At 37.0% G+C, this 12,071-nt stretch overlaps 1 protein-coding gene across 3 annotated transcripts in view; it reads right to left on the bottom strand.

Annotated features, from left to right (window-relative positions):
• Positions 1-12,071, bottom strand: part of RASA2 (RAS p21 protein activator 2) — a 121,998-nt gene that overhangs the window by 5,655 nt on the left and 104,272 nt on the right. For all 3 annotated transcript variants that reach the window (XM_042956312.1, XM_042956311.1, XM_042956313.1), the window contains exons 20-22: positions 2,473-2,555; positions 1,026-1,234; positions 226-329 (exon numbers count right to left, since the gene is read on the bottom strand). In XM_042956312.1, coding sequence (XP_042812246.1) covers positions 226-329; positions 1,026-1,234; positions 2,473-2,555 — 396 coding nt within the window. The remainder of the gene's footprint in view (positions 1-225; positions 330-1,025; positions 1,235-2,472; positions 2,556-12,071) is intronic.

Genomic DNA, 12,071 nt, shown 5'->3' on the forward strand with positions numbered 1-12,071 from the left:
GATACTTTCATTTTATTAATTACAAACAACACATATATGCAAAAACAGTACTTTCATGAGTATCTATGAAAAACGCCCACTTGAGAGTTTATCAATGTTCATATAAGTAATATTTTGGTAAAGCTAGGGGTATTTTCAATGTTAAGACAATGCCAAAGCAATTATATCAGTAACTGGTAATGAAGGATCATGGGTTATATAAAAATATTTTAATTGTACATTTACCTTCCATTTTCTGCAGCTTAAGTAAACTGAGGGTAAAAAGGGAATAAATTCTTTCTGTTTCTCTGTCTTCATCAATATCTATTTGGATGTCTGCAGGGACACCTCTATGGTAAAAAATGAAATTAAAGACATTGAAAAATTTCACTTTGTTAACATGCTGAAAACTTTTGGTGGCTTGAGACTAGAAAACAGAACCACAGAACTTCGCAGAAGGAACCTCAGCAATCTAGTCTCATCTGATAATCTAATAAAATGGGGCCATGAGAGCTTTGGTCATTATGCAACTCTAATCCAAATCCAATCTAAAGAGAAATCATTTTCATAACACCTATGCTTCATCACGAAAGCAATATATTACTTAAGTCGGCACAGCTACCTACGATGGCTATTCCATGCAATCAGAAAGAGAATGCTAAGTCCTTCCTTGCTCAGGCTTGTGTATCTATTTTAAAATTGCCCATCCTGACCCCAATTTTTTGACCTGTGCCAAACACTGGAGAAAATTTTCACCACCCCAAGAAGTGTATCCATGAGCACTCCCCAAATCTCCCTCCTTCTAGCCTGTCACAACCACTAAATTATTTTCTGTGTCTATAAATTTACCTACTCTGGATACATTATACAAATGCCATCATATAGTATATGGCCTCTGTGTCTGGCTTCTTTCACTTAGCATGTTTTCAAGGTCCATCCATGTTGCAGCATGTATCAGTACTTCCTTCTACTTTATGGCAGAATTTTTCTTTCTGTCCATATACCACACTTGAAACATTGCTTTTTTTAATGAGAAAGAAACTTACGCAGTACATGGCTTGCAGCCCAGAGCGTTTTCACTGGTCTCCAGACAGCAGAGCCAGTTTCCATTGAGATACGCAGAGGGATGATAAAAACTGAGCCTGTTCTGATTGCATCGGCTGACCCTGCAGAGTACGTCTATCCATTCATTAGCTTCTACACAATTATTTGCCTGGACATAGAGCGGTTTCTCCATATGTATTACTTGGAACATCTTCATAAGCAATTAAGATAAAAAGTTAGTAACAGTCTAAAAACCAACACAGTACAAACAGAAAAAGTTATGTAAAAGAAATATAGTTTGCTTGGCTAGATAACTGCTATTCAGGTAGCTTATGAATTGTTATTTTCTTTTTTTTATTTATAATTTTTTTTAACATTCATTTATTTTTGAGAGAGTGTGAGCAGGGGAGGGGCAGAGAGAGACAGAGAGAGACAGAGAGACAGAGAGAGAAAGAGAGAGAGACAGACAGACACAGAATCTGAAGTAGGCTCTAGGCTCTGAGCTCTCAGCATAGAGCCCAATGAGGGGCTCGAACTCACGAGCCACGAGATCATGACCTGAGCAGAAGGCAGACACTTAACTGACTGAGACACCCAGACGCCCCATGAATGGCTACTTTTCAAGTAAGTGAGTTCCAAGGACAATCTGAGTCACGTGGTACTAAGTAATACCACAGAATATAATTTTTAGAAGCCACACATGTCCAAAGAATGGACTCTATCATATAAACACTAATAAAGGGAGGGAAATGCAGATGGAGGAAAAAGTATGACTAAGGACAAAGCAGTGGGGAAATACAGAGAAACAGGAAATCATCCTGACTGGTTTGAGTACACAGTATATCCTGAGTGGTCGCAGGAGATAAGATTGCACAGATTGGTTGGGACTATATTATTAAAGACTTGAATGTCAAAAAAAAAAAAAAAAAAAAAAAAAAAAGACTTGAATGTCAAGTTGAGAGGTCAGATTAGGCACGTACTGAGAAAGTACCTTTAATAGGCTAGACAGACTATATAAGGCATCAACAATAATGGACAATTTATTTATTTAAAAATATTTTTTATTTGGGCGCCTGGGTGGCTCAGTCGGTTGTGTCCAACTCTTGATTTTGGCTTAGGTAGTGATCTCAGAGTTCCTGAGTTTGAGCCCTGCATCAGGCTCTGCACTTTCAGTGCAGAGTCTGCTTGGGATCCTCTCTCTTCCTCTCTTTTGGCCCCTCACTCGCTTGTACTCTCTCTAAAAGATAAACCTTAAAAAATGTTTTTTATTTGAATACAATGGACACATGATGTTCCATTAGTTTCAGGAGCAATAATGGACAATTTTAAGACACAGTTCTAGCCAGCAATTATAAAATACTAATGATTAATGGCAAATATAAAAACAATCTCTTAAAAATTTTCAACCAATACATTTAAAACTTTAAAAATAATATTTATGTAACTTACATTTTTCTTGTTGAAAGAGCTCTCTTCCAGTTTTTCTACAGCAAGAATGTTTTTCACTGGAATTGTATAAATTGCATCTTTGCCTAAATTATTAATAAAAGTAGAACAAGATTAAAATAATTTCCATCAGAATTATGTGAGTGGTTAAATCTGTGAAGTTTAAGCTCATCTCGTCATAGCAGGAATATAATCTGAAGATTTCTGAATGATACACATTTAAGTATTCTTTGTTTTATGGAACAGATGAATTTTGCTTGTTTTCTATAAAGTGACTTCCTCTTTACTTTTTTCAATCTAAAGTTTAAAAAATTTTTACGGAAAAATGTGGAAAGAAATTTGATCTCAATGTAGAAAATTGAAATGTTACTATCTTTTGAAACAATTATATGGGGGCTGAAAAAATATTATACTTAGCAGTAGAGGCCTGCTCAAAACTTGCCCAGACATGGAATTTTCTTTCAGGGAGTTCTCACATAAGGAGTGACTCAGACTGTTCCTAAGTAGATTTTTCTGTTTTAATAGTGTAATATTTAAGGGGTTGACCCTGAAAACTATGATTGAAATTGAAAAATTGTTCATTACTATCATATACTGGCTGGTCAGATGACTAGAACTACCAAATTTACTCTAAGAGATATAGGGAACAAGAGTAAAGTTTTTATTTGGAAGAGTGAATCCTTCACTTAATTTAAGAATTTGGAAATCTGAGTTTGCTAAAGGAGCTCCATTATAACATATCATGATGATATGATGTATTTCGATTTATAATTTACCAGAATAGACAGTATCTCATATATTTATAGAAACTATAAGCAAATATAGTTATGACTTTTCCTGGCCATTCTGTAATGTTGGTCTTAGTAAAATCAAAGCTTTGCTTTTATTCTCACAGAGTTTAATGACATATGTATTTAAGTGCTGGAGGTTAAGACCTTTACACTTTGTACTGGTCCATGGATTAATGTACAGCTTTCTAATCAAAGACAGTTATTTGGTTAATAAAGGTTAACCTAAAATATTTGCAGAGAGGTTAACCTAAAATATTTGTTAAGCCTGGTTGCTGGTGTAAAATCTGAAATTTGTGTAATTCAAGCAGATGTGATGTAACATTTTTTTAAAAAGATAATGTTACTTAATTCAACTATCATACATTTAATGCCTACTATATACCAGACACTGTTCTAACCACTTTGGATACAGTAGTAAACAGAATATCTAAGACCCCTAATGAAGTTTGCGCTTAGGTCTAGAAAGACTGGTAAAAGACAAATATTAGGTCGAGATAAATGTTACAATGAAAATAACCTGGGGTGATATACTAGAAAGCAACTGGGAAGTGACTTAATTAAATTGGGTAGTTAAGGAAAACTTTTCTCAGAAAACATTTAAATTCAACAAATACAAATCATAAGTGCAAGAGAAAAATAAGAAAAGACTATCAGCAGTTTCCTGGAAGCAGACAAGATCAAATTTATGGCAGCGGGGGGGAGGGAGGGGGAGGGAAGAGTAAACTGAAGGAAGCCACAGCCGGAACCAGATGAAGGAAAAGACATCTGCAAAAGTAGTAGTTAGAAGAGAGCTTCAAGCCAGAGTCAAGGGACACAGACAGCTGGGGACTGGAGACACAAGGATGGACACACACACACACACACACACACACTCAGACATACATGGAGATGATTAATAGGTAAGCTGCATCTGGGAGAGCTCCCCCTCCCTCGGACTGTACTAAGCAGCAGTCAACAGGGGTGCATGTTCCAGGCTCTAGCAGTAATGATGCCTACTGGGGCTGCAACCACAGTACTATGTCACAGGTAGTCGCTGACCCTCAGAGGGAAGGAGAGCATCCACACCAGAAGACAAGCACCAGCAGCCTTGCCCCTTGGCAGCTTGTCCTGTACTTCCCTCACAATCATTGGCAGGAGGCTACTGAACACTCAAGCAGGTGAACAGACTGTAAAAACATAAAGATGAGCAAATCACCAAAAAGATCACCAAACAATGAGGAAAATCAGCACCCTGAAGGAGACACACAGACGCAACAAAGAGGATAACATTTAAGGAAATGAAGGGTATAATAAATTTCCTTTGGGTACTGATCTACATGGAGTAGCACCATAGAAATTCCAGATAATTTTATATTTTTGCAGGAAGTTTCTATCTTTAGATTTATTTTATACATAAAGCATTCACACACCCTGGAATTAATTGCTGGATTTGTTCATTTCTGGGCAAACTATAACAGCATTTGTAGAGAAAACACATTGCTCCCAGGCACACATACTATCATGATGTCGTTAGAGTTAACTTCATAGTTAGCAATATTAACTGAAATGAATTGCAAGTTGAATTAGTAAAAGAGGAGATTTCACTGAGGGCTCTCCAAAAATACAGTACAAAAGAACAAAGACACAAAAAATTAAAAGAAGAGCCATGATGGACAGATTTAGAAGTTTCAATACCTGATAAGAATTCCAGAAGCAGAACGGAAAGAGTGTTCCGGAGAAAATTACCAATGGAAATGTCCCAGAGATAAAAATAGCAATCTTCAGATTGAAAGGACCCAAGTGCTGAGCAGGATGGAAAGAAAAAGACCATTACCTCATACTAGGGAGTCAAATATTAGAACTTGAAGACTAAAGAAAGTCCTAAAAGTTTCTAGGGAGAAGAATCAAGACAGAATCAGATTGATATCAAAATTCTCACCAGCAAAAATGTAAACTAGGAAACCATTAAGTAGTATCTTCCAAGTTCTGAGGGAAAATTTTAAATCCAGTCTCACTATCATTGAAGAGTAAGGGTAAAATACATGGTTTTTTAATACGCAAAGACCCAGAACAATTATCAGCCATAAGCCTAATGAAATAATTCTTTGAGGAAGCACTCCTGCAAAATAAAAAATAAATGCAGGAAAAGGCAAATATGTTATGCAAGAAATATTGCTGGGTAAAGAAATCAGCAAAACTGTTAAGCATGAATAGAAAATCATTAAAATGTAACATATAAAGTTAAAAGAAAAATGAGAACCTAGTATTACATTTTGGATGACTTCATTAGGGAGTCATTAGCTTTCCCATTAGTTTGGGAAAATAATGAATTGAAAGCATCCTACGGTTCTTTTCCTGGGTGGGGACTTTGATTAACTGTAGACATTAAGATAAACATGGAAGTTTAAATTTGTCTGTTAACAACTGCAGAGTTGAAATATGATGCCCAAATTCCCTCATGAGACAGAGTGTACGAGCACGCAATCAAGAATGTGCATGGGACTGATTATTACAATAAAAAGGCAGGAAAAGGAAATTAAACCCAATAAACAGAAAAGCCTAGTAAACAGAAAGCACAAAACAAAGCAGTAATCATAATAATCGTAATAAATGTTAGTGCATTAAGTTTCCCTATTAGATGAATGAAACCCGGTTTCAGTTAAAATCTCCATTATTTCTACCAAAAAGAGTTACCATATGACTCATCAATTCCATCTCTAGGTATACACACACCCAAGAGAATAAAAAACATATGTCCATACAAATGTTCACAGCAGAATTGCTCATAATAGTAAAAAATTGGGAACAATCTAAATGTCCAACTTATTAATGGATAAACAAGATTTGGCTTATATCCATACAATGGATTTAGTCATAAAAGGAATAAAGCACTGACTCAGCCTATATCATTGATGAGCTTAGAAAACATTATGCTAAGTGAAAAAAGTCAGTCACAAAAGGTTATATATTTTATGAGTCCATTTATATGAAATCCCCAGCACAGGCAAATCCATAGACACAGAAAGTAAACAGATAGTTGTTAGGAGCTGGGAGAAGGGAGGAATGATGAGTGACTTCTAAGGGGCATAGAGTTTCCTTCTGGGGTGATGAAAATGCCCCAGAATTAGTGATCTTACAACTTTGTGAATATGACAAAAAAAGCTTGCTGAGATTTGGAGTAGCACTGTGTTAAAATCAAGATGAATTGGAGAGGTAAATTTGAGAAGTGACTTCTTAAAAAATACTGAATCTTCCAGTTCACAAACATGATGTAGGTCTCCTTTACGTCTTCTTTATTTCATCTCAGTAATGTTCTGTTGTTTTCAGTGCATAGGTCTTGTACTTCTTAGGTTAAATTTATTGCTAAATAGTTTTTTTTTGGGGGGGAGGAGGGGAGCTGCTACTGTAAATGGTATTTTTTTATTAAAAAATTTTTTTTTAAGTTTTATTTATTCATTTTGAGAGAGGCAGAGAGAGCAAGCGAGGGAAGTGCAGAGAAAGAAGGAGAGAGAGAATTCTAAGCAGGTTCCATGATGTTAGCACACAACCTGATGTAGTGCTCGAATTCATGACCTGAGCCAAAACCAAGAGTCCAACGCTTAACCAATTAAGCCACCCAGACGCCCCTGTAAATGGTATTTTAAAGATTTCATTTTCTAGCAGTTTCCTTCTGGTTTATAGAAATACAATTGGTTTATATATATGAATCTTGTATCTCAAGGCCTCCACTTATTGGTTCAAGTATTTGTTTTGAAGATTCCTTAGGATATCCTATGTATGCCTTTTATTTTAATGTTTATTTCTTTTTTGAGAGACAGAGACAGAGAGACAGAGTGCGAGCGGAGGGGGACGAGAGAGAGGGAAACACAGAATCTGAATTAGGTTCCAGGCTCTGAGCTGTCAGCACAAAGTCTGACATGGGGCTCGAACCCACAAACCAAACTGTGAGATCATGACCTGAGCCAAAGTTGGATGCTTAACCGACTGAAACACCCACCCACCCCATTTTCTCCTTTAAAAAAAATTTTAAAACATTTTTGAGAGAGAGAGAGAGAGAGAGAGAGAGAGAGAGCACACAAGCATGAGCACACCAGTGGGGGAGAGGCAGAGAGAGGGAGACAGAATCCGAAGCATGCTCTACATTGTCAGCCTGACATGGGTCTCAAACTCATTAACTGTGAGATCATGACCTGAGCCGAAATCAAGAGCTGGACATTTAACTGAGTGAGCCACTCAGGTGCCCCTGCCTTCTTTCCCCTCCTTTTTTTTTGGCCCTACTACATTACAATCTCATTGTGTTGTACAATCTTATTACAGCACAATGTTGAATAGAATTGAGAAAAGTAGATAATCTTTGCTTTGCTCCTGATATTGAATATGATGTTACATTTATTGTAATTATTGATAAGGCTGTGTTTAAGCTATCATTTTGCTATTTTTTGTTTCATTTTGTTTTCTATCTACTCCATCTGATTTTTGCTCCATTGTTCTTCCTCTCCTGCCATATTTGCTTATTTACTTTTTGGGTAAGGGAGAAGGGGTGGGCTATACTTTTTTTAAAAAAGGTTTTTGTTCTAGAGATTATAATATACAGCCTTAATTCATTACAGTCTACTTAAAACTATGTTGTCATTTCACATAAAATACAAAATCCTTGCAATAATTTAGTCTATCCCTTTCCTTTCTGCTACTCCTGTCCTATATCAAGATTTGTTATAAACTGAGTAATTCAGTGTTATAAATTTTGCATTAAACAATTGCTTTTTATTTATTTATTTTGAGAGAGAGCATGAGTGGGTGGGGAAAGGGGCAGAGAAAAAGGGGAGAGAGCATCCCAAACAGGCTCCATGGGGCTTGATCTCATGAACCACGAGATCATGATCTGAGCCGAAATTAAGAGTCAGACACGTAACTGACTGAGCCACCTAGGTGTCCATAAACAGTTGTTTTTTAAAGAAATTGAGAAAAGAGAAAAGACATTCTTACATTTACCTACATATTTACCATTTCCAGTGCTCTTCATTCCTTCCTGCACATCTAAGTTTCCATGCGGTGTTATTTCGCTTCAGCCTGAAAATTTTCCTTTAGCATTCCTACAATACAAACCTGTTTGCAATGGAGTCTCCTGGCTTTCATCTACCCTAAAGGATATTTTCATTTTTAAAGGAAATTTTCGGGGCACCTGAGTGGCTCAGTTGGTTAAGCGTCCGACTTCAGCTCAGGTCATGATCTCACGGTTTGAGTATGAGCCCCACATTGGGCTGCCTGCTGTCAGCAGAGAGCCTGTTTTGGAGTCTCTGTCCCCACTTCTCTCTGCCCCTCCCCTGCTCGTGTGCACTCTCTCTCAAAAACAAATAAACATTTTAAAAAAATAAAGGAAATTTTCACTAGGATTCTAGGTTGAGAGCTTTTTTTCTCCAGCACTTTAAAGAGGTTATTATTCCACTGTCTTTTGGCTTTAGTTGCTTCTTATGAGAAGTTAGCTGTCAACTGTACTGTTGTTCTTCTGCATGCACTCTGTCTTCTGTTCTGCTTTTGAGATTTTCTATATATCTCTGGTTTAATTACTATATAGGCCTAAGTGTGATTTTCTTTATATTTATCAGGTTTGGAGTTCAGGGAGATTCTTAGATCTGTAAAATAAATTTTTTCACCAAATTCAGGAAAATTTAGGCCATTATTTCTTCAAATAATTTTTCTGCTCTACTCTTTCTCTACTCTCCTGACATTAATCATGCATTTACTAGACTGCCAAATATTATTCCAAAAGCCACTGAGGTTTTACTGTTTTTTTCACTTCCAGACTTTTTTCCCTGTGTTCCTAGATTGGATAATTTCTACTAATCTATCTTCAAGTTTCCTGAACCTTTCTTCTTCAATATTTCAGTTGAAATATTTCACTTCTAGATTTCATCTGATTCCTTTTAAGTTTCTATTGTTTTCTTTTACTGAAATCCCTCATTTCTTTACTCTTAACTGTCTTAAATTGTCCTTGAAGTACTTACAATACCTTTAAAGTTCATGTCTGTAATTCCAACACATAAACCACATAGGGGACTTCTTAGTTTAATGTTTCTTCATTTTTTGAGAGAGACAGAGAGAGAGAGAGTGGGGGGGGCAGGGCAGAGAGAGAGGGAGACATAGACTCTGAATCTGAAGCAGGCTCTAGGCTCGGAGCTGTCAACACAGACTGATGTGGGGCTCAAACTCACGAGGTCGTGACTGGAGCTGAAGTTGGATGCTTAACCGACTGAGCTAGCCAGGCATCCCATAGGGGTCTACTTATAATGATTCCTTTTTCTCTTAGCTATGTGTCCTATTTTACTGTTTCTTCTCAAACATGTTAATGTTTCATTGTATACTGGACATTATGAATGACACATTGTAGAGAAGGTGGATTCAGTTACCTTCCCTTGTACAGTTACATTAGTTGATTGCTCTGAGGCTTGGTTTTATATTTTATTCTGAATCTTAGGACACAGTCTTCACTGCTGAGTCACTGCCCTTTTGATATTTCAATGAAAACCTCAGTGTGTTTAAGCCCATCTAAAATCCCAAACTGTTTCTCCTGAGGAAAGAAACTGAAATCTGTTCATATTTTTAAATCTTTCCTGTTACTGCTTTTCAGTAACTTCTTTGAAGTTCCCCAATACAGAAGCAGTTGAAGAGTCAGCCAAGGATTTCATGGGAGTTCATATACAGAGTGGAAGGCTCATCCTTTTTTTTTTTTTTTTTTTTCTTCTCCTCAATTTCCAGCTCCTCTGGCAGTCCTGAACTGTATCTTTCGATACCTCAAGCCAACAAAACTGTGGCTTTCTGCTTGAATTTCAGCCATCTCCCATTGCACTGGCCAGGAGTGCTTTCAGAGAGAAAAGCCATATAATCATATATTCCATCATGGCTCCCAGTTTTTGAGGGTCAAATCCTTCAGAGAGTTGTTTTATATATTCTTCCAAGTTTATATCTGTTATCTATGAAAGAATGAGTCTAAGACTGACATCATTTTATTGTGTGCTTCTTTATTGTGCTTCACAGATACTGTGTTTTTTATACATTGAAGGTCTGTGGCAACCCTGTATCAAGCAAGCCCATTGGTACCATTTTTCCAACAGCATCTGTTCTCCTCGTGTCTGTGTCACATTCTGGTAATTCTCACAGTATGTCAAACCTTGCCATTATTATTGTATTTGTTATGGTGATAAGTGATCTTTGATGTTACTACCGTAATTCTCCTGGGGTGCCACAAACTATGCCCACATAAGACAACAAACTTAATTGATAAATGTTATGTGCGTTCTGACTATTCCACCAACCAGCCATTCTCCTATCTCTCTCCCTCTCCTTGGGCCTCCCTATTCCCTAAGACCTAACAATACTGAAATTAGGCCAATTAATAACTCTACAATGGCCTCTAAGTGTTCAAGTGAAAGGAACAGTTGTACGTCTCACTTTAAATCAAAAGCTGGAAATTATTAAGCTTAGTGAGGAAGGAATGTTGAAAGCCAAGACAGGCTCAAAGCTAGGTCTCTTGTGCCAAACAGCCAAGTTGTGAATGCAACAGAAAAGCTCTTGAAGGAAATATAAAAAGTGTCACTGCAGTGAACACATGAATGAGAAGAAACTGCAACAGCCTTACTGATGATATGGAGACAGTTTGAGTGGTCGGGATAGATGATCAGACCAGCTACAACATTCCTTTAAGCAAAAGTCGAATCCAGAGCCAGGCCCTAACTCTTTCCAATTCTATGAAGGCTAGAAGTGAGGAAGCTCCACAAGAAAAGTTTGCAGCTAGCAGAAAAAGAAGGAAAGAAGCCATTTCCATAACACAAAAGTACAAAGCGAAGCAACAAGTGCTGATGTAGAAGCTGCAGCAAGTTACTTAGAAGATCTAGCTAAGGTAATTGATAAAGGTAACTACACTAAACAAAATTTTCAATATAGACAAAACAGTCTTATATTGGAAGAAAATGCCATCTAGGACTTTCATATCTAGAGAGAAGTCAATGCCTGGCTTCGAAGCTTCACAAGACAGGTTCACTCTCTTGTTAGGAGCTAATGTAGCTGACTTTAAGTTGAAGCCAATGCTCATTTACCATTCCAAAAATCTTGGGGCCCTTAAAAATTATGCTAAATCTACTCTGCCTATGCTCTATAAATGGAACAACAAAGCCAGGATGACAGCACATCTGTATACCACATGGTTTACTAAATATTTTAAGCCCACTGTTGAGACCGCTAGAAAAAAAACATTCCTTTCAAAATATTAATGCTCACTACAAGGTACCTGATCACCCAAATACTCTGATGAGGATGTACAATGAGACTAATGTTTCATGGCTGCTAACACAACATCCATTCTGCAGCCCAGGAATCAAAGAGTAATTTTGACTTTAAAGTCTTGACATTTAAGAAATACATAGTGGTTCCTCTGATGGATCTGGGCAACATAAATTGAAAACCTTCTGGAAAGGATTTACCATTCTAGATGCTATTAAGGATATTCCCAGTTCATGCCAAGAGGTCAAAATATCAACATTAACAAGAGTTTAGAAGAAACAAGTTGATTGCAGCCCTCATTGGTAACACTGAGGGGTTCAATACTTCAGTGGAGGAAGCAACTGCAGATGTGTTGGAAAGAGCAAGAGAATTAGAAGCAGAGCCTAAAGATTATGACTGACCTCCTGTAATTTCATGATAAAACTTTAAATTCCATGACAAAACTTTAATGGATGAGAAGTTTCTTGTTATGGAGCAAAGAAAGCTGTTTCCTGAAATGGAATCTATTCCTGTGAAGATGCCATGAAGACTGCTGAAATGACAACAAAGGATTTA

This window comes from Panthera tigris, chromosome C2, assembly GCF_018350195.1.
Source record: "Panthera tigris isolate Pti1 chromosome C2, P.tigris_Pti1_mat1.1, whole genome shotgun sequence".
Taxonomy (NCBI): Eukaryota; Metazoa; Chordata; class Mammalia; order Carnivora; family Felidae; genus Panthera; species Panthera tigris.